Source organism: Populus euphratica, unplaced genomic scaffold (assembly GCF_000495115.2).
Source record: "Populus euphratica unplaced genomic scaffold, PopEup_1.0 scaffold64.1, whole genome shotgun sequence".
Classification (NCBI taxonomy): domain Eukaryota; kingdom Viridiplantae; phylum Streptophyta; class Magnoliopsida; order Malpighiales; family Salicaceae; genus Populus; species Populus euphratica.
In genome coordinates this window covers 66781-92416 of record NW_011499923.1, presented here as the reverse complement: position 1 = coordinate 92416, position 25636 = coordinate 66781, and the positions used below count along the sequence as shown (strand labels likewise).

At 32.5% G+C, this 25636-nt stretch overlaps 2 protein-coding genes across 3 annotated transcripts; both read left to right on the top strand.

The window, feature by feature from the left end:
* Positions 1-3085: 3085 nt before the first annotated feature.
* On the top strand, positions 3086-7670 carry LOC105135325 (probable leucine-rich repeat receptor-like protein kinase At5g63930). Of its 2 annotated transcripts, none has more exons than XM_011040143.1 (3): positions 3086-3383; positions 3504-6422; positions 7136-7670. In XM_011040143.1, exons 2-3 carry the CDS (start codon positions 3506-3508, stop codon positions 7528-7530), a joined length of 3312 nt encoding a protein of 1103 aa, XP_011038445.1. In that variant the 5' UTR covers positions 3086-3383; positions 3504-3505; the 3' UTR covers positions 7531-7670. The 2 variants fall into 2 exon arrangements, with proteins under 2 accessions (XP_011038445.1, XP_011038444.1); XM_011040142.1 differs by having other exon boundaries at positions 3486-6422.
* A 3354-nt stretch (positions 7671-11024) lies between these two features.
* LOC105135324 (probable UDP-N-acetylglucosamine--peptide N-acetylglucosaminyltransferase SEC) lies at positions 11025-21077 on the top strand. Its single transcript, XM_011040141.1, has 27 exons — positions 11025-11539; positions 11709-11857; positions 11951-12049; positions 12152-12202; positions 13649-13765; positions 13950-14006; positions 14501-14620; positions 15030-15092; positions 15195-15273; positions 15844-15953; positions 16074-16127; positions 16218-16285; positions 16393-16495; positions 16678-16880; positions 17340-17436; positions 17861-17932; positions 18035-18111; positions 18195-18396; positions 18494-18661; positions 19286-19396; positions 19503-19589; positions 19665-19792; positions 19903-19985; positions 20081-20186; positions 20286-20432; positions 20532-20652; positions 20746-21077. Exons 1-27 carry the CDS (start codon positions 11374-11376, stop codon positions 20848-20850), a joined length of 2943 nt encoding a protein of 980 aa, XP_011038443.1. The 5' UTR covers positions 11025-11373; the 3' UTR covers positions 20851-21077.
* Positions 21078-25636: the final 4559 nt, after the last annotated feature.

The following is a 25636-nucleotide window of genomic DNA, read 5'->3' as shown; positions in this document are numbered from 1 at the left end:
AGATGGCCCATGTAGTGCCAAAGATAGCTTCTTTAACAGGATCAATTCACTCTGGTTCAGACGAACAACTAGTTGTACTGACTGCTATGGAATTGAATTCTCTTTCTATCAGCGCTCGTAGCAGCAAGATCCGGCTGCTAAAAGCTGTTTCGGGACCTGAAAGATTCTTCTTTATTAAAGTCCTTTGTCAATATCCTCTGCAAGATTCCTGTCAACTTTTCAACATCTGACAAAATTTTGCAGCTCAGATTCGGATTGAACCTGAATTAAATGCCATGGATTTCGAGAGAGTTCAAGTTCGAATTTCAAGAGAATTCGAGCCCGTCAATGTTTCCCATGTGTTCTTCTGTAGACTTTAGGAGAGGATATAGTTGGGTAGCTGCTCTAATATTATGCTTGTTTTTACGTTAAAAAATATTTTTAAAAAATTAATTATTATTTTTTCATTGTAAATTATTAATATTTAAAATAAAAAAAAATTACTTTTAAAAAATATTCAAACACAGCCTAAATGTCCTCTTTAAAGTCTTATGCTGCACATATTTTTTCTTTAACAAAATTAATAGTCTAGATTATTTTGTAGAAGAATATTTGGTAAGTTTGCCTTTAATTATCTGTATTTGTAGAATTTATGTTTGCTTATTTTGTAAATTATAGTTATAAATAAGTCTTATGTGTTTTATATTTCCATTGCATTTACAAGCTACCTTACTTTTAGATGCAGCTAAACCATTTGGTTTCAGAGCCAATTAGATGATAAAAATTCAATCCTTGCCTAATGCCTAGCCAAACCCACGTACGTATGAAAGGAAGGCTCCGATATATCCTTCTAGGATGATTCGACCTTGATTCTCAATATATATATATATATATAAATTTTTTAAATTTATTTTTTAATTAATTATAAACTAAGAAGTTTATGTATTTATTTAAATAAATACATCAAGAATTGTTTGTGTTAATAAATATAAAAAATAAAATGTTGACATGTTTATTCAACCCATCTCGTTGTAAATTGAATAATATTTTTTAATATTAAAGAATTAATATATAGGTATTATTAATATATTTTTTTATCAATTAAAAAATGTAACATTGAATTAAAAAGTCAATACTTATATAGATATATATGTTAATAAAAATATGTAACATCTTAAACTAATTTTTAAGGTAGTAGAACAACATTGTTATTATTATAGTGTAACATCATTTTGTAATCATCTGTATAATATTTTTTAAAAAATATAAATAAAAAAATTTTAAAAATAAAGATTAGAACAAAAATAGTATAAATAGGTTAAGTGTTAAATATAATACGAAAATAAAGGAAAAAAACTAAAAAAATATCACAAAAAATAAAGATAAGGAAAAAAAGAATGATAAATAGATAAGTGTAAAATAATAAAAATATCAAGTATAATAAAAAAATATTAGAAAAACTTATTTTCTAAAATTAAAAAAAAAACCGCTACAGTTAAAGCAGTGAACAAATTTTATAATTATACCATTTCTACAATAAAATACATTTTCTTTTAGCTGACAGCAACATCACTACCAAAAAAAAGCAAAATTTACAATTATATTATTTTTACATGAAAAAACCATATCTTATATCCCTTCACTGTTTGGACACTTCCACCATTCCACCCAATAAAAAAGAAATTATTCTTATCTGGGTTTCTTATAAATAACAATTTATAGACTTATCTCAATCTCCGTCGTAAAAAGAGAGTCAGATAATGTGGGTGGTGCCTCTTAGCTATTACAGCCACCTTGATGGGACCCCAAGCTTTGAACAAGTGTTATAATAATGCTTGCAATAATACTATATTGACCTGAAAAAAAGAATTACAATATTTTTTTTTTATTTATATACAATATTTTTTTTTATTTACGTACAATACTTCTACAGACATGTGATGACCAAACTTGGAGGAAATATTCATACAGCATGGAATATTGGGATTGAAACAGGAGGCATGGCTCTTGATGTTTGAATGGAGACACATCTTAGGTGATAAAAAATGAAAAATAAAAAAAGCTTATCCTATGTGAATATAAAATTATGAGATTATTTAAGTGGATCATAGCTGTGGATGGAATACTAATTTGTACATCACAAACAAGCAATGGCTTTGTGTATGTCATACATGCCAATAGAGATATATAGATTAATGCGATGTTTGACAAGGCGGCATCAATTATGGTTTAAAATGTTTTAATATTTTTTTATTTTATATAATTTTAAATTAAAAAATTTAATGGTTTTTTGAAAATATAGTTTCTACCCTTTTCCAAAACCCTATCTAAATAAAGACTATATGCTATCAAAATCATTGCTCTCGTGAATGGTAATGGGAGGCCAACAAAGATCACTAAAAGAGTGGTCATTGAAGAAAAGACATGGTCGAAGAAGGTGTAAATGTGCGTTGATATCTATTAAGTAAAGAATTTGAGGAAAAAACATTCTGATTATATTTAGAAATGTGGTAATAGTTATTTTTTAAAATATTTTATATTTTAAAATAATAATTTTTTATTTGAAAAAAATTATTTTTAATATTAGCACATTAAAATAATTTGAAAATATTAAAAAATATTAATTTTAAAAAATAGAAAATATTTTAATTTTTTTTAAATGCTTTCAAAATACAAAGCAAAACACACCAAATATTTAGAATAACCAGAGGGCCAGGTTGGATATCTCTAGCCATCCATGCAACAGGGCAAATGAACGGAGGTAGGCAGAGAGAGGCAAGAGAATGTTCAAATCTAATGAATCACCGGGCCAATCTAAAGCAAATCACGAGTCCGTATATTTTACCTCAAAAGCCTTTAGAAAGGAAGTTATATGAGGTGCCAAGTAGCAGACACATGGAGATGAGAACAAATACAACGAGGTTAAAGCTTGAAAGCAAGAAAGAAAGAAGGAAAGGCAATCCACTTTCGTTTTAGCACTAAAATAATGCAGAGGTGGAGTACGAGGAAAAAAGAATTCTCATGCTTTGTCGGCCATTTCTCTCTCACACATGCATACAGGCAAATTATTTGCAATAAAAAATATATATAATTATGAATGGGCTATCTCTGAAACCAAGTAGGAAATATTTTGTTGATCATTACACAGAAGACTACATAAACTCTAAGCTTGCTGTTAATTCTTTATGATGATAAAAAGATGCTGACATTTGTCGCATTCGTTGCACTTCAAAGACTTGAAAACAATAAAACTTGAACCTTTTATTTAATGGAGCCATGACTCTTTACACTCAAATCTAGAGATCTTCCTTGTAGGAAAATCTCTGTAAAGTTCAAAAAGCCCTCTTCTTCAGTTCCCAGAAGCCTGAGTTTGGTCTTCTGGGTTTGGTTCCTTCTTCTTAGAGGTATGTAGCTAGAGTCAATATTGCTTTTGGTTGTCTTTGTTTGTATCTGGGTAGCGGATGTTTTGGTCTTGTTTTCAGTATTTGCTCTTCATGTGAGTGCAACTCATTTCTATTTGGCAGGCATGGAGAGAATATCATATAGCATGCTCACTGTATTTGTTATTTCCCTTTCGTTTCACCAGTCCATGGGGCTAAATGCTGAGGGACAATACCTCTTGGATATAAAGAGTAGAATTGGTGACGCCTATGACCATCTTAGCAACTGGAATCCTAATGATTCCACTCCTTGTGGATGGAAAGGTGTGAATTGCATCAGTGATTACAATCAAGTAGTTTGGTGTCTTGATTTGAGTTCAATGAATCTTTCCGGTTCTTTATCACCAAGTATAGGTGGATTGGTTCATCTGACACTTCTTAATCTTTCTTTTAATTTCTTGTCCAAAAATATACCTAGCGAGATTGGAAACTGTTCTAGTTTGGAGGTTCTTTATCTGGACAATAACCTTTTTGTAGGCCAGCTCCCTGTAGAATTAGCTAAGCTTTCCCGTTTGACAGATTTGAATATAGCCAACAACAGAATATCCGGGCCCCTTCCTGATCAGATAGGAAATCTTTCCTCTCTGTCACTATTGATTGCCTATAGTAATAACATCACTGGTCCATTGCCTGCTTCTCTTGGCAACCTTAAGAACTTGCGTACTTTTAGGGCAGGGCAGAATTTGATATCGGGAAGCTTACCCTCAGAGATAGGTGGATGTGAGAGTTTGGAATATCTTGGTCTTGCACAAAATCAGTTAAGTGAAGAAATACCAAAAGAAATTGGAATGCTTCAGAATTTGACAGATTTGATCCTTTGGTCTAATCAGCTTTCTGGGTCTATTCCAGAGGAGCTAGGCAATTGCACCAATTTGGGGACCCTCGCTCTCTACGATAACAAACTTGAGGGGCCTATGCCCCAGGAACTTGGTAGTCTTCTATTTCTCAGGAGGTTATACCTCTACAGAAATAACTTGAATGGAGCAATCCCAAAAGAAATTGGGAATCTGTCTTTTGCAGTGGAGATTGACCTCTCCGAGAATGAGTTGACTGGAGAGATACCAACTGAGCTGACAAAGATACCTGGGCTGCAATTGCTTTATATTTTTGAGAACGAGCTTAACGGTTCCATACCAGATGGGCTCACAACTTTGGAAAACCTGACAAAGCTTGACCTCTCCATCAATTATCTCTCTGGTACTATTCCTATGGGGTTCCAGCATATGAAGCAACTGGTTATGTTGCAGCTCTTCAACAACTCATTGAGTGGCATCATTCCTCAAGCACTTGGAGTCTACAGCAAACTTTGGGTGGTTGACTTGTCAAATAATCACTTAACAGGAGAAATCCCGCGGCATCTTTGCAGAAATGAAAACCTGATTTTACTGAACCTGGGGTCAAACAATCTCACAGGTTATATCCCAACTGGAGTCACAAATTGCAAGCTACTGGTGCAACTTCATCTTGCTGCAAATGGCCTTGTGGGGAGTTTCCCGTCGGATTTGTGTAAGATGGTGAACCTCTCAAGTCTTGAATTGGATCAGAACAAGTTCACTGGGCCAATTCCTCCAGAGATAGGTCAATGTCATGTTTTGCAAAGGCTGCATCTCTCAGGTAACTATTTTACTGGTGAATTGCCTAGACAGATAGGCAAACTCTCTCAGCTGGTGATTTTTAATGTCTCATCGAATTTTCTCACCGGAGTGATACCAGCAGAGATTTTTAGCTGCAAGATGCTTCAACGGCTTGATCTCACCGGGAATAGTTTTGTGGGTGCTATACCAAGTGAGATAGGAGCCCTTTCCCAACTTGAGATTCTCATGCTTTCAGAGAATCAACTTTCTGGGAATATACCTGTGGAAGTAGGAAATTTGTCGCGCTTAACTTACTTGCAAATGGGAGGCAACTTATTTTCCGGTGAGATACCAGTTACATTAGGTGGCATTTTGAGCTTGCAGATTGCACTGAATCTTAGTTACAACAATCTCTCTGGGCCAATCCCCGCAGAGCTTGGGAATCTTGTGTTGCTGGAATTTCTGCTGCTCAACAACAATCATTTGAGTGGCGAAATCCCAGGCTCCTTTGAGAAATTATTTAGCTTGCTTGGATGCAACTTTTCTAACAATGACTTGACAGGGCCCTTACCTTCCCTGTCACTCTTTCAAAAGACAGGCATCGGCAGCTTTTTTGGGAACAAAGGGCTTTGTGGTGGACCTTTTGGCAATTGTAATGGATCTCCATCTTTTTCGTCTAATCCCTCAGATGCTGAAGGGAGAAGCCTTCGTATAGGGAAAATCATAGCTATTATTTCAGCAGTCATTGGTGGGATTTCTCTCATTTTAATTTTAGTCATTGTATACTTCATGAGACGTCCTGTCGATATGGTTGCTCCCTTGCAAGATAAATCATCCTCTTCTCCCATTTCAGACATTTACCTTTCCCCCAAGGATGAATTCACTTTCCAGGACTTAGTTGTGGCCACTGAGAATTTTGATGATAGCTTCGTTATAGGAAGGGGAGCCTGTGGAACCGTATATAGGGCAGACTTGCCATGTGGTCGTATCATTGCAATTAAAAGGCTAGCATCTCACAGGGAGGGAGGCAATATTGACAATAGTTTCCGTGCTGAAATTCAAACTTTGGGAAATATCAGGCATCGGAATATTGTGAAGCTGTATGGTTTCTGCTACCACCAAGGTTCCAACCTACTTCTTTATGAATACTTAGCAAAGGGTAGCTTGGGAGAATTGCTCCATGGATCACCCTCTAGTCTTGATTGGCGAACAAGATTCAAGATTGCCCTCGGAGCTGCTCATGGTCTTGCTTATTTGCATCATGATTGCAAGCCTCGAATATTTCATCGTGACATAAAGTCTAATAACATTCTGCTTGATGAGAAATTTGACGCTCGTGTTGGGGACTTTGGACTAGCTAAGGTGATTGACATGCCGCATTCAAAATCAATGTCCGCAGTTGCTGGTTCTTATGGCTATATTGCCCCTGGTAAGCTATCCCAAGTTGTTTTATTCATGATGCTTCTGCATTTCCTGGTAAGCTATCCTAAGTTCTTTTATTCATGATGCTTCTGCATTTCCTGTCTTAAATCTGACTGTCAGTTTTTTAACTGTACTATCAAAGTGCTGTCAAGCCATTTCTCCATTCCTACTGATACCCTTTCTTAGAAAATTAAGCTAAAGCAGATGAATAATGCATGATTGCCTTATTTATCAACATATTAAAAGCTAGAGCTTCTAACTGATATTTCTAAAATTTAACTTATGAGTTTCAGAAATTCAGTAACCAATGCACCGTTGTTTAGGAGTGAGTTTTTTCAGTTAAAATTTGAATTTTTTTATTATTTTTAAATTGTTTTGATATGCTGATATCAAAAATGAATTTTAAAAAATAAAAAAATATTATTTTAATTTTTTTTAAGCAAAAAATACTTTCAAAAAACAACCACTGCTTTATTCGCAAACACCCTCAAAACCTGTAATATCTGTCTGAAACATTGATAGCCAAAAGTTCATAATTATTTAATCTTACCTCCGATGTCCAGTAGAGCTTTTCCATAGATCAAGTATAGCAGAACAAGGCTTTAAATAGGAAGTCTGCGAGGTAAAAAGTTTCTCGCTGGCCATGAAGTTACTAGTGTTTGCCTTTTACTTCTGTATAACCCTTCATATTGCTGACGAATATTTCGATCTCAATGATAGAATATGCATACACTCTGAAAGTCACCGAAAAGTGCGACATATACAGCTACGGAGTAGTCTTACTGGAATTGCTGACTGGCAGAACACCCGTGCAACCACTAGATCAAGGCGGCGATCTTGTATCATGGGTAAGAGATTACATTCAAGTCCATTCCTTATCACCTGGAATGCTTGATGATCGAGTCAATATGCAAGATCAGAACACGATCCCTCATATGATTACTGTCATGAAAATTGCTTTGCTCTGCACAAGTATGTCTCCTGTCGACAGACCAACAATGCGAGAGGTTGTTTTGATGCTTATTGAGTCTAATAAGCTCGAAGGATTCTTGGATTCCTCCTCCTCGCAGACTCATCATTGTAATTCGAGCGACGAACTTATTGTACATGTGTAATAAATAACACTAGAGTTTTCTTTACCAGAAAGATTTTTTTAGTAGGTAAATCATCCTAGTGCAAGTCACTAAGAGAAGCACAAACTGCCTTGTATATTCCTAACACAATAATATTGCTCATCTCCATTTTGATTATCTAACTTTAAAGCAAGTTAAAATGTGTTAAGTGGGCAGAATCCTCCACCTATATCGCCAGAAGCCAACTCTTGATGGAGGTATCTATCCTGGCATCCCTTGCATTTTGCCAGAAGTGGGTCTTGCCATGCCAACAACTGTTGGGAAATTGTTTAAAACTTTGTTTGAATTTAATCTTCAATATTCTCGTGTTCTTAGACCTTGTTTTGAAACTTTGTTTGAATTTAAGTGGTATTATTCTCGTGTTCTTAGACCTTGTTTTGAATTGCAATGTATGATAGTGTTATTGAAATCTTGAAAGATTTATTGTAAATATTCTTTATACTAAGCAAGGAGAATTAAACTTTTAATGACAAAAAATTCATCATTAACAATAATAAATTTAAAACTTTATTTTACATGTCTTACAAATTTTTCCTCCTTTTAGTTTTTAGTGTTTTCTTCTTTTTTTTTAGTTTTATTTTCTTTTCAAATTTAAAATTTAAGTTTGATTTTATTGAAAAACACTAGAGTTATATTCTTTTCTATTCATAGATTTTATTTAGAAATGCAACTAAATAAAATGATATTGTTGAAATTTTTAGAAACATATTGCAAATATCATTTATACCAAGTAAGAAGCACTAAAATTTTAAGAATAAAAAATTCATTATTAATAATAACAAATCTTAATTAATTTTAAAATGCTTCAACAAGTAAGTATTTCTTTTTAGTTTTTTTAATTTAATATGTTAGTATGCATAATGTTAAGATTGTTTTCCATTTCTTATACTATATTAGATATATTTTTCCATTTCTTACACTATATTAGATATATACATAATATACATTCTATAGTCTTTATATGGTTTATAGTTTGCCATAATATACCTATTTATAGCTTCAACTTATATAAATACTAAACTTCCCTCAACATTTAATTTGCTAAACTAAACTTGCTCACACATCTAGTCTAATACTTATAAAATATAATTTTAAAAATTTAATAAGATTCTGTTTAATTGATTCGGTGAAAAAAAAAAATATTAGCCTTTTTAAAATTTAAGTTATGATATAATTTTTTTTTAATCTGCTCTTTTTACACAGATATTTTTCTCACTAAATATTTTTATTTAAAACATTTTATTTATTTTATAGCTTTATAAGTTTTAGATAAATTTTAAACGGCTGTTAAATATCTTTTATTAAAATTACGCAGTGGGTCTTGCCATGCCAACAACCGTTGGGAAATTGTTTAAAATTTTGTTTGAATTTAATCTTCGATATTTTCGTGTTCTTAGACCTTGTTTTGAATTGCAGTGCAGGTGGTTGTATTGAAATCCTAAAAGATTTATTGTAAATATTCTTTACACTAAACAAGGAGCACTAAAATTTTAATAATAAAAAATTCATCATTAATAATAATATATTTAAAGCTTTATTTTACATGTCTTACAAATTCTTCCTCCCTTTAGTTTTCAGTGTTTTCTTCTTTGTTTTGAGTTTTATTTTCTTATCAAATTTAAAATTTAAGTTCGATTTTATTGAAAGATACTTAAGTTACATTCTTTTCTATTCATAAATTTTATTTAGAAATGTAACTAAATAAAATGATATTGTTGAAATTTTTAGAAACATATTGCAAATATCATTTATACCAAGTAAGAAGCACTAAAATTTTAAGAATAAAAAATTTATTATTAATAATAGCAAATTTTAATTAATTTTAAAATGGTTCAACAAGTAAGTATTTCTTTTTAGTTTTGTTTAATTTAACATGTTAGTATGCATAATGTTAAGATTGTTTTCCATTTCTTATACTATATTATATATATTTTTCCATTTCTTACACTATATTAGATATGTACATAATATACATTCTATGGTCTTTATATGGTTTATAGTTGGCCATAATATACCTATTTATAGCTTCAACTTATATAAATACTAAACTTCCCTCAACATTTAATTTGCTAAGGATAATCGAGAAACTAAACTTGCTCACACATCTAGTCTAATACTTATAAAATATAATTTTTATTTTGTTTAGTTGATCCAATGAAAAAGAAGATATTAGCTTTTTTAAAATTTAAGTTATGATATAATTTTTTTTAATTTACTCTTTTCACACATAGATATTTTTCTCACTAAATATTTTTATCTAGAACATCTTGTTTAGTTTATAGCTTTATAAGTTTTAGATAATTTTTAGAAGGCTGTTAAATATCTTTTATTAAAATTACATTAATTCTAGTAAAATTATTATTTGTGCGCAATTTTATGTTTTAATGCATATAATTTATAACTAAACTTTTAAAAATTTATTTTTGTTTAGTTTATGCTTATCATGATAATTATTTTAACTTGCCTAGACTTAATATATTGGCCTTTTCACAAGGCTTCTTCATCTTTTTTTATATATTAAAGGAAGGATGATGCATCATTTATTTCTTAATTTTTAAAAAAATAATAATACAAATCACACATCATCTAGAATTTAGAATTCAGTAATTGATTTTAAAAATCAACTCGTTTTTTTCACAACATTTAATCAAACTACCAGCACTGTGTGTGGTTACTCTTGAGGCCTCCAAGCTAAAAAAAAAAAACCTAAAAAAAACATGATATCGCCCTAAAAAACTAAAAAAAACTAAAAAAAACATGATATCGCCCTAAAAACTTCAAAATTATTTTGTATCACTATATTTCCTGTCACCGAAAACAATTATCCTACCGTAGTCATAAAAAAAATGTTGTTTAATTTACGTGAGCATTGTATAATTTTCAATCATAATATTGCTAAATTGAAACCAATTAGTGCACTGATCTATATATTCTTCGAGGCATGTTTAAGGGTATGATAATTGTTATTTTCTAAAATGTGTTTTACTTAAATATATATTAAAATATTTTTTTATTTTAAAAAAATTATTTTTAATATTAATATATTAAAATAATAAAAAATATAACAAAATATTTTTAAATAAAAATAAAATTTAAATTTTGGGGAAATGTTGCTTGGGTGGTGTTTCTAAACAATGTCGGCAATGTTTAATTTTGGAGGTAATGTGCTTTAAAAAATTAATTAATTTTTTTATTTTAGATGAATTTTTTAAGTATTTTTAATGTTTTTATATTTAAAATAAATTTTTAAAAATAAAAATATTATTCTAATATATTTTTAAATAAAAAATACTAATAAAAAATAACATCTATTAAAACACTGCCTTACATCTGTAAAATAAAAAAAAGTAACCTTGCATCGCTAATAAAAAAAAGTAGTTGGGGCAACTTTGAATGCTTTAAGGGAATAAAGACAAAAGCCTGCTATAAACTGAAATAAGTTAATAGATACGTGTCAGAACTAACTGAATCCCTTTCACATTACTCTAATCTATTAGCATCATCACCGCACTGCTCAACGGCTCTGATCTCTCCTCACCACCCTCCACGCGCATTATTTCAATCTGTCTCCCTCCATAAACCTCGAAAAGAAGCGAAAAATCGAAGCAGCAAAAGAAGCTCGAAAAAAATAAAAATAAAACCCAAAGTTCAATTATTTTGTGCTCCTTAATTTTAATTAATTAGCTTAGGGTTTTTTATTTTGTAAATCGAGTTCTTCGTCGTCTGGATTTTTATCAGCTGTTTGATCTGATCTGATCTGGAGATTTTTCTGTTTCCTTTTGATGATTGTAATTTGATTTGTTGTTGCGTGGGAGAGAGATCGAGATGATTTCGTTGCAGAACGGAGGTCGGCCGGTTGTGTTTGGTTCGGCTCGCGATGACGCCGTCGGTGGTTTCCAGGTGAAGATCGAGCCGCCCGCTGCGGTTTCGGCGGCTTCTTCGGCTGCTTTGAGTTTGTTGCCTTTTAAAGGCCGTGATTCTCATCATGAAGGTTAGTTATTTTTAATTAATTGATAAACGAGTATCTTAGTTGTCTTTAATCAATTTTTGCATTTTGTTTTGTTTTTTTATTCAGTTAAAATTTGAGTTTTTAGATCGATTTTCGAATTTCGGAGGATTTAAGTATAATTTTGAAAGTTTTGTAACATTTTTGAAAGCAGTTGTGGATGAAGACGCACACTTGGGGCTGGCGCATCAGCTTTACAAATCTGGGAATTACAAACAAGCATTAGAGCATAGCATTGTTGTTTATGAGAGAAGTCCGCAGCGGACTGATAATCTTCTTCTTTTGGGTGCTATTTATTATCAGGTTGTTTCTTTTTTCATTTCTTTCACAGGGTTGATATTTTTGTTTTGTTTTGGCTAGAACCATAATTTTATTTTGTATTTTTCTTGCTCACAGTTGCAAGATTATGATATGTGCATTGCAAAAAATGAGGAAGCTCTTCGACTTGAGCCACGTTTTGCGGAGTGTTATGGAAACATGGCAAATGCTTGGAAGGTAATTAATATCACTTGGGTTTGTGTGTATGGATGTTTTGGTCATTCATGGGATAGGGATCAGTTACTGATGAAGGTGATGTTTTGGTTAATAATAATACAGGAGAAGGGTGACATTGATCTTGCAATTCGATACTATTTGGTTTCCATTGAGGTTAGTGTGCAGTTATTAAACTTATTCTCCCCTAGCTATCTATTCTTCATAGACATCAAATAAGTTATTTAGAAGATTTATCATTGCAAACAGAGTTTGTTATCTGATTTAGACTGTGAATGCTTACTTCGCAATGGCATTATTAGTATTAAGTTCATATGAATGCTTCTTGCTTAATATTGAGTATTAGGGAAGAATTAGTATGGGATCTTAACCTTTGTTCACTCCCCTTTTTTTTTATTTGAGGCAGTGAGGATCCTGTTAATTGGGTTTGGCCCCATCCCTAAAAGATTGTAGCATGCTGTGTTGGTCTGGGTTGAGATAGGAATCTTGACCTGATCCAACCTGACAAAGAACCTGGTTGTGAATTGTGATCTTATTTTGTTTCTTAATTCTGATCCAATCTGCAGAAGGCTTGAGATCTGTAGTTTCTTAATTCTGATCCAACCAGCATGGTTTCCTTAGTTTGCTTCACTGTTATTTTTTAATTTTCAAACTTTTATTTTCTTTTAATTGAATCCTTCTATAGCTTAATTAGATGAAATTAGAATTGAAATTATGTTACCAAATTAAAAGATAGAGAAAAGGCATAGCCAACCTCAAATTAGTGACAATTTTCATTTTGGTCCCAAAGTTCATCTTGTTTATTTTTTAATCCCTGGGTTAGAGAGAGGAGAGAGAAACTCCCTGGGAAATGGCAGGAGAGTGGTCAATTTTGACGAATGAAATGGCCAAGCTTGGTGTCAAAGGATTCCATTTGATGAGATGAGTTTGATGGTGGTGGTTTTTGGCTTTCATATTGCCTGAAAAAGTAGCTTGTGGCTGGGAGAGAATTTTTTCAGTTTGATTTTGTGTTTTTGAATTGATTTAGGGTGTTTTGAGTTAAGAGATTGATTCATTGAGGTTTCTAGGGTGTTTTTGGGTGAAAAATGGATTTTTATGGCAAACCCCACTGTCCTGCTTTTTCAGCCACTACAGTGGTGGCTGGATTCAGGTTGCGAGTTTAGCAGGATTGCTTAGGTTGGCTTGAGTCAATCAAAGATGTAACTTCTTGATAAATCAAAATTTTGTTCTAAAAAAATAACTGTGTTCTGAAGCTATTACAGTGTTTATATTCATAGACTTTAGAAAAGTTCTAATCTAAGCAAAAACCAGCTAGTACTAGGAAAAAGTAAGGAGCTCCATAACCATTAAGGAAAAGTCCACTAATTGCTATCTATTGCTAAAAGCTTAGGAACAAAATTAAACTTACATTCCAGCAAACCCCCTATTCTGTGAAATTGCAGAAATACCCTATAAAGGGACTATTCTTCATTAGATTGGCACATGATCTTGAATGTCTAATTGGATCATATCCTTCCTTCTTTTCATCTATAACTGTACCACCTATGTATGCTGGCTTCTTTCTTATGATAATAATTAATGTTTTTGCATGCTTGGTTGCAGCTTCGACCCAACTTTGCTGATGCTTGGTCAAATTTGGCTAGTGCATACATGCGAAAGGGAAGACTTAATGAGGCATCACAGTGTTGTCGTCAGGCCTTGGCATTGAATCCTCATCTGGTATATATTTTTTTTCTAATGTGGTAGTATGATGATCTGGTTCACGTTCAATTAGATGGGCCTGAGGAAAGAAAATTTATTTCTTGTGCATTCTTTACTGCTCTATGCTAGCAACCATGCGCAGATGGTATTAGGGTTTTTGTGAGAGTTCATTACTTGCTTATTTTCATCAATTGTCTTGTAGGTTGATGCTCATAGCAATCTTGGGAATTTAATGAAGGCACAAGGATTGGTGCAAGAAGTAAGTGTCAATGAATGAATACTGCACTGCCATTTAGCTTCTTAGTCCTTATTGCTCTTAGGCCCAGATATAATATTTTTTGGGCTATTGTATTTGGGTTACTTAAGATTGTTGATACCCTCTTTGGTTGCCATGCCCATAGCTAGGATTAGGATACCAGTGGATCAGTTTGCATCCTGATCGGTTCATTGGCAACTTGGTAATCCAGTTTGATTGAATGAGCAAAAGCTCTCTTGGATTCACCTGGCTCAACTTCTCCTCTTCGCTTGTAGGAGGAAGTCATTGTTTCCATGTATATGTCTGTGTATTGTGCATCTGTCTCCTTTCCGGAAAAGTTACTGATCATTATAATTCCTGTGTGGAACTGTGTCTTAATTCACAGTTCGATACAGATATCATGTTGTTACCAACAGGACAGGGCTCAGATGATGGTTGATCTAGTTATAACTTCCATGTGAAGACACAGAATTGTCAGAATCTAACATTTTGTGCAGGCATACAGCTGCTACCTTGAGGCTTTACGGATACAACCAACTTTTGCTATTGCGTGGTCAAATCTTGCTGGTCTCTTTATGGAGTCTGGTGATCTTAACAGAGCTCTTCAATATTATAAGGTACAACTGATAGCTTCAATTTTTCTGCCTTTTTTTCCGGGTCGAGTTTCAATTGTGGTCCCCTTTGCTTTGACAATCTGCATCAGCTGCTGCCACTGTCTCAACTTTTCTTTATTGTGGGAATGTTGAATCAAATACTGTGTATAGTCATCGTGTCTAAACATTGCCAAAAGTTTTTCTTTTGATTGCTTTTAGCAATTAGTTACAATCAATTCTTTCTGTTTGGAGTTTGATTTTGACTGCCTGCTGTGAGCTGTGAATGCTTCCCAGTACCATTTTGCATTTGTTTCATCACCATATATTATATTGAAGTTGCTGAATAGACTCTGTTTGTAAATTTTCTTGGTCCTGTTTCTTCTTTGAGTGTTTAAATGCTTGCTGATTACATTTTGTACCACAAAAATTCCAGGAAGCTGTAAAACTTAAACCTAAATTTCCTGATGCCTACCTAAATCTTGGAAATGTTTATAAGGTGAGCTGTCATGTCTAGTGCCCTTAAAGTTGAGAAATTGCCTCTGCCTGGTCTGACATTGGCATATGGAGGAAACTAAGGTGTTTTATTTGCCCTTTCCAGGCCTTGGGAATGCCACAAGAGGCTATAGTGTGCTATCAGCAAGCAGTTCAGGCACGACCAAACTATGCAATGGCTTTTGGTGAGTTTGTTTTGCCTTGCGGCCATAGCAGTTCTGGACTTTTGAAATTATTCTCAACACTAAATGCTCCTAGTGAATCTTTGTAAGGCTTAACTTGTATTATTGGCATGTTGTTTTTGGAGTGTACATCTGTATTGTCTTTCTGAAAGCTATCTTTTACTGATTTTCTTTTCTTCTTCTTATTAAATACTCATTACTACTATTCTTCTATGAAAATGTAAATAATGGTTGCTAGAAGAACCTGTTTATAGCAAATATTGTGGCTAGATCCAGACCTTCCCCTTCCCAACCCTAGCAAGTCTGTTTGTTGCTTCTTTCATCCTCATTCCTGGTTTTTCTTTTGGTTTATTTATTATTTATTTGATGACTGTATTGAGAATTTTGTGTGGCTGTCAGAAGAAACTATTATTGATCTATTGGCTGTTTGCTTAATTTCCCCCTACATTGGCAAATTTAGTGTTGGGAGTGACAGGATACTTCTCATCCACTTTCATGTTTTTCTGTTTTAATGGTTGCAGAACTTTTTTCCCCTCAAAATTATGTGACTGCTTGGTTTGTAATACTCTGCAGGAAATTTGGCTAGTACATATTATGAGCGTGGCCAACTGGATTTGGCGATTCTTCATTATAAGCAAGCCATTGCTTGTGATCAGAGATTTTTAGAGGCTTACAATAACTTGGTTGGTCTCGCTTTATGTTAACAGTCTTGCATTTTCTGTGTATTTTCAATTTTAAATCATCGTGTTCATTTTATTTGATATTTACTAATAAGAATTTCGGATTAATTTTCCAACTGGAAGGGAAATGCATTGAAAGATGTTGGTAGAGTGGATGAAGCAATCCAATGCTATAATGTAGGTTGACATTTTGTTTTTTTTTTTTTTTTTTACCACTGCAGTTAGCTTGTTTTGTAATTTCTAACTTTTATTTCTTGTTGGCTTTAGCAATGCCTTTCACTACAGCCAAACCACCCGCAAGCACTTACCAATCTTGGGAATATATATATGGAATGGTATATGAAATTGAATCTTTGATATTTTAATAAATGATTTTATGATGTCAAATAGATATAGGATATGAAGTAGCTGGGGTTTATACGAGAGTTTGTTGTTCATGCAGGAACATGTCTGCTGCTGCTGCTTCATGTTATAAGGCCACTCTGGCTGTCACAACAGGGCTGTCTGCTCCTTTCAGTAATCTTGCTGTAATCTATAAACAACAGGTAATGACAGCTGGACTGCTTTCAGTGAGCATTTCTATGATCAACGTTCCATTCATTTGCAATTGAACAGAAAGGACATCTGCACTCTAGTTGTGCTTCTCTCTTAGTACTCTGTCTTGATGATAGTGGAATTTCATTGTTCCTTGGATGTTCCTACCTACATTCCTTTTTTAACTTGGCAGGGAAATTACTCAGATGCTATATCATGCTATAATGAGGTCCTTCGAATTGAACCTTTGGCAGCTGATGGACTTGTAAATAGGGGCAACACTTACAAGGAGATTGGTAGAGTAAGTGAAGCAATTCAAGACTACATTAATGCTATCACTATCCGTCCAAACATGGCAGAAGCCCATGCAAATTTGGCTTCAGCTTATAAAGACAGGTACTTCCTAGTTTCTAGTTTGAGAACCAATTTAATTAGAATAGCTCTTATTAGTGATGCTTGATGGGTGGAGAGAAAAGGTATCATTTGGTTGAGTGAGGCTTGGTTGGTAGCCCTACCTTTGATTTCTGCAATGGGAATGTCATCCTGTTTGATTTGCTAGCTATTCATACGATCTCAAAAAAGGGTGTATTTAGCGTCTGATTCAGGAAGAGCTGCTAAGTTGTGGTATATTTGGTTTGCTGCAATTATGGGTGCTGTTGAGACCCCCCCCCCCCCCCCCCCAAAAAAAAAAAAAAAAAAAAAGAAGTTTCTTCAATTCCACTTGAGGGGAGAAAACTTATTTGTCTATAAATCAACTATTGGATTGGAATGCATCACATGTTTTAGTATTGAAAATACTCATGTTGGCTATGACAACTAGCTGTCTGCTGATGAATTTGTTTTCATTGCATGCAGTGGACATGTGGAGGCTGCTATAAAGAGCTATAGGCAGGCACTGCATCTGCGAACAGACTTTCCAGAAGCAACATGCAACCTACTACATACTTTGCAGGTATTGTTTAAGTGATGCTCACACTGCGCTGTTCTTGTAGTGGGTTTAACCTGGATTTGCATATATTTGTTGTGTTAGGTTTATAGTGTAAAAGCTACACTGTTTGACTTGTCAAACTGAGCTGCTCCTTTCCTTTTATCATTTAACTTGTCCTGATAAATGCTGCTTGTATTCCATATGCATAAATGATGTGGTTTATCTATTATGAAGTACATTCCAATTTCTGGTGTCAATTCTGATGAGTTGACCATCAAATATGCTTCATCTTCTCTCTCTCTCTCATGTATATGTACATTTTGTTCTTAATTTTTTCCATTTCAGCTTATTTCTGCTAATCAGTTGGATATTGAAGCATTCTGTTTACTGGGTGTAACTTTCATTATGTGTACTGATGCTTTCTTATTGCTTATTTTTCATTTTCTAGTGTGTCTGCTGCTGGGAGGATCGTGATAAAATGTTCAATGAAGTGGAAGGGATTATTAGGAGACAGATTTCGGTAAGAAATTATTATGTCTGTTATTTGTAAGTTTCATTTTGTTTATCACCTGGGTATTGTCACAGGAGTTATGAACTTTTCTAAATGCCTTGTTAATTTCAGATGGCAGTTCTTCCTAGTGTGCAGCCTTTTCATGCTATTGCATATCCTATCGATCCAGTGCTTGCACTTGAAATCAGGTGTTATTATTGTCTTGGACTGAGCTGTACTTGATATCTATGATCTAAGCTTTTGTTCATAATTTTATCCCTCCATATTACAGTCGTAAATATGCGGCTCATTGCTCCATAATTGCATCTCGTTTTGCCCTTCCTCCCTTCAAGCATCCTGCCCCTCTTCCTGTTAAGCATGAGCGTGGAAGTGGGAGACTTAGGATTGGATATGTGAGCAGTGACTTTGGGAACCATCCCTTGTCACACCTTATGGGATCTGTATTTGGCATGCACAACAGAGAAAATGTTGAGGTATGTAAATTTTTATTTGCCACTATCTGGCCTTCCCTCTTTTTTCCCCCTGTTTTTTCCCACTACATATGCATGTTAAGGCCAACAAGATGTACAGGTGTTCTGCTATGCCTTGAGTCCAAATGATGGTACTGAGTGGAGGCAGCGGACCCAGTTTGAAGCTGAGCATTTTATAGATGTATCTGCCATGACATCTGATAAGATTGCTAAACTAATAAATGAGGACAAGATACAAATTCTTATCAACCTTAATGGTTATACCAAGGTATGCTTAGTTCAAATTTTTCCTAAAACAATTCACCACCTGATGGGTCAATGGAGAAAGATAACAATCGGAATTAATCGTTGATTATTTAGGATTTTTTTTTTTGTGTTGGATGTTTATTCTAGATTTTTAGTATTTTTTCAGAATATTAGCATTAACAAATGAGTGTTAAAATAGGATTTTAGTTTCCTTAATGAATAGAACCATCAAATAGATTTTCCTAATTTTTTTGGTTTGCTGCCTATATTTATATGCACCTTACCTAGGCATTCTGTTAGTGTTATGATTTTACATCTAATAAATTGAGTTTTTTCTTAAAGAATTGGCAATCTTGATTTGTGCTGTGTTGGTGGTTCTTCACCTCCACCTTTCTGAGGTTTTGTAGAATGATCAGTAGATTTAAAGTCTGTTATTTTTATAGGCTGTGGCATAATATCATATGCTTTTATTCATTATAGATGTATTCACATTAAGTGGATACATCTATGAACATGCTTGGTTTTCGTAAATGACTTTGTACCTGTAGCCTGCATGTACGGTTACTAATGGCTTTACCCATTCTAAATTTGCAAATCATTAACTGAATTCCATCTTTTAACTTGATCTCTGTGTATATTCATCCAGGGGGCAAGAAATGAAATATTTGCAATGCAGCCTGCACCCATACAGGTTTCATACATGGGATTCCCTGGGACCACAGGAGCAACATACATTGATTATTTGGTCACTGATGAGGTTGGAAGGGAACGACGATCTACACTTGCGTTCCTATTTGCTGTTTGCTGGGTTCTTGTTTTGTCTTTGTTGTCTGGATTCTGATGCACCTGCCCTTTCCTTTCAGTTTGTTTCACCCACCCGTTTCTCACATATTTATTCTGAAAAGCTGGTTCACCTGCCGCATTGCTACTTTGTAAATGATTATAAACAGGTTAGTCCCAGACTATTTATTATGCTTGCTTTGTTATCGAAAATGTATATTTAAAACCACTACTATTGCTTTCAGAAAAATTTGGATGTGTTGGATCCAACGTGCCAGCACAAGCGATCTGATTATGGCCTCCCTGAAGATAAATTTATATTTGCATGCTTCAATCAGCTGTACAAAATGGATCCTGAAATCTTTAATACTTGGTAATCCAACATTAAAGGACATCCCTTCCATTAGATTCATTTTCATGAATGTGAAAGATTGTTGCATATGGCTTCTTACAATTCATGTTTATATTTAATGAACGTTGTAGGTGCAACATTCTTAAACGAGTACCCAACAGTGCACTTTGGCTCCTTAGGTTCCCTGCTGCGGGGGAAATGAGACTCCGTGCATGTAAGTGAAAATCTTTCTTACCTCTCATAAGGAACACAAGCTCACATAGGTTTTAGCTTGTGGCATTATGTTAACGATTGGTGGACTTTGTTCAGATGCTGTTGCCCAAGGGGTGCAGCCAGACCAAATTATTTTCACAGATGTTGCCATGAAACAAGAGCATATCAGACGAAGTGCTTTGGCAGATTTATTTCTTGACACGTAATTGTTCTTCATCTCACTTACATTCGTTCACTTCTGAATGTTGTCAATTTTTGACTGGGGGCTTCTTGGATATTGATAGTTGGGTTTTTATTTTAGGCCATTATGCAATGCCCATACCACAGGGACAGATATTCTGTGGGCAGGTTTGCCAATGGTGACCATGCCCCTTGAGAAAATGGCTACTAGAGTTGCTGGATCACTCTGTCTTGCCACTGGACTTGGGGACGAGATGATTGTAAGCAGGTAGTGTATGCAGTATCTTGAATTGGCTTTGCATGTTCTTATACCATATACATGTTGCTTGTGAGTTTTATCTTCTTGCTGTTTTGCCCTTGTCTGCAGTATGAAAGAATATGAAGAGAGGGCTGTGTCCCTTGCATTAAACCGGCCAAAGCTTCAGTCTCTAACTAATAGACTGAAGGCAGCCCGTATGACTTGCCCTCTGTTTGACACAAGACGCTGGGTAATCTTAAACTGAAGCTTTCTTTTTTGCAATTACTATGTGTTTTGCCTGTACGATGTACAAAGGATCAATCTCTTGTTTTTGCAAATGCAGGTTAGAAACCTGGATAGGGCATATTTCAAAATGTGGAGTATTCATTGCTCAGGCCAGCAACCCCACCACTTTAAGGTTGTTGAAAATGATTTTGATTTCCCATAAGATTCGTCGGAGGGGATTGTAGATAGGTCAAAGAAAAAGGTAGTAGAGAATATTTAGGAAAAAATTGGTCAATTATTCAGATGAAATTGTGATGTGTTTCCCATATCTGTGGATGAATTCGGTTCCTCTCTCTTTTCAACAACTTTGGGCTGGAAATGAAATGATAAAATTCGTGCTTGTGATTCCATTCTGATTATTTAGCTAATTATTATATAATTTTTATGATGTGAAAGGAAAAACATGAAGAAATTTTGAGTATGCATTTTCACGAGAGGGGGGGTAACTGTTACATTAGCCAAGTCTGTGAACCGGTTGATGTGCTTTGACAGGATACAATGTGTTCCTATTCAATCCGGCCGTTTATGTTCGAGGAAAAGGCTTAATGACGGTTATTAACTAACTAAAACACTAAAAGATTAGGGGCGTCTCTTGCCGCTGTGAATAGTGGATTTGCTTCTGTTTCTGAATGTTTGGTTTTTTAATGATACTTTTGTGATCTAAATTAATGAGATGAAGTCTTAAATTTGTGTATATAGAAGGAAGATTTAAAGTGAGCATTATATGCGGTCAATTTTGAAGTATTTATTTAGGTTTAAAAGTTTATTTTGTGTATTTTATTAGTTTTTGGCCTTTTAGAGAGAAACTGGTCGGAAATGCTGAAGTTATTGCTTGGTGACTTCGTGACCTTCAAGTAATAGAAGTGGACAACTTTTGTGTGGATGAGGGTTTTTTGTTTTTTAAATAAAAAAGTTTAATGAAATTAGTTTTTTTCTCTAAATTGTTTTTAGGAGTTGAATGAAAATAGATTCTCTCTCTAAACATGAACGGAACAGTAGGTAAAAATTTATTTTAGTTTGGTTGATTTTTATTTCAGAGTGATTTTAGGGTGTGGCAGGGTTAAGTGTTATTTTAAGGTTTGGATGATGTTTTGAAAAACATGGATGCTGACTTGTGTTTGTATAAAAATAAAAATTATTTTTTATTATCAAAAATATTTATTGGCTGAGATAAAATGAATGAAAATGTTTTAAATAAAAAGGTTAAAATGTAAAATAATTGTACGTAACTTTTTTATTTATTTATCAGTTTGTATATTTCTTAGATTATCTTATAAATAATAAACTATTTTTTTCAATAAAAAAACATAATAAAAGAAAATATATCCATAGCATATATTTTTTTCATATTAAAAATTAACTTGAAATCTTGTTTGCAACATGAATATGCTTACATTTTTAAATAAAATAACCATAATATTTTAAAATGCATTCATAATATTAATACAATATTTTATTATTTAAAAAATTAAGTTAGAATTCTATTTGTGACATAGGGCGAGTGATAAAAATAAAAAAATCTAGAAATAACAAGCTAAACTACTGCATATATATATATATATATATTAATTTTCTTTGAAAAATAAAATTAACATACGATGTTTATTATAACTAGCTTATACATGTTTGCATATGATTATTCAAATATTTTGTTGTATTTTTTAAATGTAATTTATTGAATTATTTGAAATGAATAAATCAAATTTAGTAACAAAATTAAAAAGTTGGGTTACTACTGTTTGCTATATTATTCATGTGAACAATGTAATTTTTTTTTTCTCTTGATTTATGTATTTTTTTATTTTTTTAATCCTTCCACTGTTTATATGTACAATTCATCTTTTTTTTTAGATTTATTTTCTTTTTCTCAGGTTCATGCAAATTTTTTTCATTGTTTTTTCCTCGGTTGTGCCCCTCCCCCTATTCTCATCTTGATATTAAATTAAAGATTGATTTTGCAAGATAGAATTTTAGGTTATAATTAAAAATAAAATTAAATGAAGGACAAATAAAAAACAATATAGCTTTTGTCTCTAAAGTTTTAGTTAGTGTTATTTAGCCTTTGAAGTTTTAATAATTTACATTTCAATCCTAAACTTCATTTATCTCATATTTCAGTTCTTGATTGTGGAGACATGACATCTCATATTTCAGTTTAATAATTCTATGCATTTGATGTAATTATAGCAGTTTGTATTTTAGTTTACTGATTTTGTTTCTTAAAATAGTTATATTGATATTTAATAACTAGTTTTAAAGCAATTTTTTTTTTATCATTAGAGATGTTTTTTAAAAATATTTTATGTTATTTAAGATTTTATATGGTATATAATAAAAGAACAATGATAAAACAAGATTAAATTATTTTTAGAAAGCAATAAATAATCTTAAATAGTTTTATAATATCAAGTCTTTTTTCTAGTCAAGATGATGCTTGATTTACAAAATTTAGTATAAGAATTAGACTTGTGGCCTTAGTTCCTAACATTAAAAAAATAATTCTTGGCAACATTAGTGATTTTAAAAAAGTAAGAATAATATGATTAATTAAGAACAATAAGATCGATTATTAATTTGACTGGGTTTAATAAACTTGATTAATTAAATAATAAGATAAAAAAGAAAACTATAGTAAGTAAACCAAGCAAAATATTTTTTTTTGACATTCATTAAATGTAAAAAATAAATTATTGACAGATTATATAAAAATATCTTATTAATATTCTTAAAAAAATCTTCGTGATCTTGTTTGATAACAAAGAAAAAAAATATGATAATGTAATAACTTCTTAAAAAGCAAAATGAAAGAAAAAACCAAAGTTTAATTCTTAACAAATTAAATGTTAAAGGATAAAATTAATTTTTTTTTAAAGGAACAAAAAAACATAACTTGATTATACTTGAGTTAGCCTATCAAATTCATGACTTAGTTGTGAGACTGAGATAATATTCTAAAAAGCTAAATTGAATAAAACCACAAAGTTCAATTTTCAAACTAATTTAATGTTGAAGAGTGAAATAAAAAAAATCAATTAAAAAAAAGACCTAATTTATATTAGGTTAACATGCCAAGTATGCAACTTGAAATAGCCTCATAGAAAGAAAAGTGAAAACAATCACAAAACTCAATCTTCAACCAATTTAATGTTAAAATATAAAATTATAATTTTTTTTGATAAAAAGATCTAAAAAAGATTGAAGTCAACTCGGTCTAATCTTCCAAAATTATGACCGGGTTCATGATTGTAAATATATTCTTCTTTTCTTATTTAGTTTCTTTCATAGCTGTATATTCCTTGCTTATCTTTTTAAGATTTTCATTGTTGTTCAATATATTCTTCCTGTAATACTTTCTATAATAGGCTTAGGATTAAGGGATCTGATTATGTTTATTAGACCATATAATTAAAGGATTTGATTATTCTTGATGTATATATATATTGTAATTCTCTTGGTGAAAGATACTGAAAACAGTTTAGAAATTCTCTTGTATTTTCTTGTCATGGTATCAGGATCAAAATTTTAAAATCAATTCATCTTGTGTTTGGTTACTTGTCTGTTTCTTCTATTATGTTTTTCTTATATATGATTTCTTAGTTCTTGTTTGTTGTTACATCATGTCTCTAGAATGATTTGAACATTTTCTTGTTTGATTTAATGGCAATAACTATTCTGCTTGGGTATTTCAATTTCAGATTTTTGTCAAGAGAAAGGAATTGTGGGGTCATATTGCTAGGACAAATCCTGCACTGAAGAGGAAGATTAGGCAAGAGTATGAGCGTAAAAATTGAATTTAAAACAAAAAAAATGGCAAGACACCTTTTATTTTTGGCAGAGTAGCCAAAATCTAGAGGAGAGGAAGGAGAAAAGAGGTGGAAGAAAGAAAAAAAAAGAAATAAAACAAGCTGCCTCATACTTCTAAATGGTACATGTGTCGCATCACCTTATCATGAAAAGCTTGCTGAGACGCATCTAACTAAGCCATGAATGACAATATTTGGTAACCAAAATCAACTGCATGCATCGTAGAGTGTTGCTACCAGCTTTTATATGTTAGCGCGTATACCATATGTACCACCCAACTTGTCTTGCTTATTTATTTTAGTCTCTATATTTATTTTAATTTTAGGAAATCAGAGTTCAAGTTTTCAAATCTCAAAATAAAAAATTTCAAATTTTGTTTAACCTGAAAATATGAAAAAAATATATCATAAAGACCTTTAAAACCTATTTCTAATCACAAAATATATTTTAATTGGATTAAATACTCAAAATTAAATGAAATGAAAAATTGTTGTTCCCTACCTACTATTTTGGACATTATTAGAGATAAAAACCACCTATGTTGAGTTCTCTTCTTAAAGTTGTATTAATATATATCAAGATTATAGTCATTGGTGGTTAAAATTTGATCACCCGAGAGCTCTCTCTCACCATTTTTTTTTGGTGATTTTTTTTAAATAATAATCAATAGATTACTTATTCCATGAATTTTCAAGCACGATTACGATTGTGTATGTAATAAGATTTATTGTAATTTATGAGAACTTGTCTTTGTTTTATTAATTGAAAAATTTAAATATCATGCTTGTTAGATGATTTTTCTAAATATCTGTGGACTATTCCCTTACGTGCAAATCAAATTTTATAAATGAATGTTTTGCATTTGAACAGTAAATTAGCGGGAATTCAACAAAAGGATAAAAACTTTCCACTTTAACATTGGAGAATTTGTCAACTCAAAGCTTGCATCTCATTTCCATGCATCATGTAGTATTCATCAAGTTTCTTGTCTATATACTCATAAACAAAAATGTATGGTTGAAAGGCGTCATAGGATTATGCAAGAACCAGGGATGACCATGATGTTTCACACTAACGTCCCTCTATTTTTATGTGTAAAGGATACAAATGCTATCATCAGCAAAAAAATTATGGCCTCACGACAT

Bases quoted from the DNA above. Each gene is read 5' to 3' on its own strand.
- LOC105135325 (XM_011040143.1), top strand. From the start codon at position 3,506: ATGGAGAGAATATCATATAGCATGCTCACTGTATTTGTTATTTCCCTT. The intron at 6,423-7,135 runs GTAAGCTATCCC...TCTCAATGATAG, and splicing joins TTATGGCTATATTGCCCCTG to AATATGCATACACTCTGAAA.
- LOC105135324 (XM_011040141.1), top strand. From the start codon at position 11,374: ATGATTTCGTTGCAGAACGGAGGTCGGCCGGTTGTGTTTGGTTCGGCT. The intron at 15,274-15,843 runs GTGAGTTTGTTT...AATACTCTGCAG, and splicing joins AAACTATGCAATGGCTTTTG to GAAATTTGGCTAGTACATAT. The intron at 20,187-20,285 runs GTAATTGTTCTT...TTTTTATTTTAG, and splicing joins GCAGATTTATTTCTTGACAC to GCCATTATGCAATGCCCATA.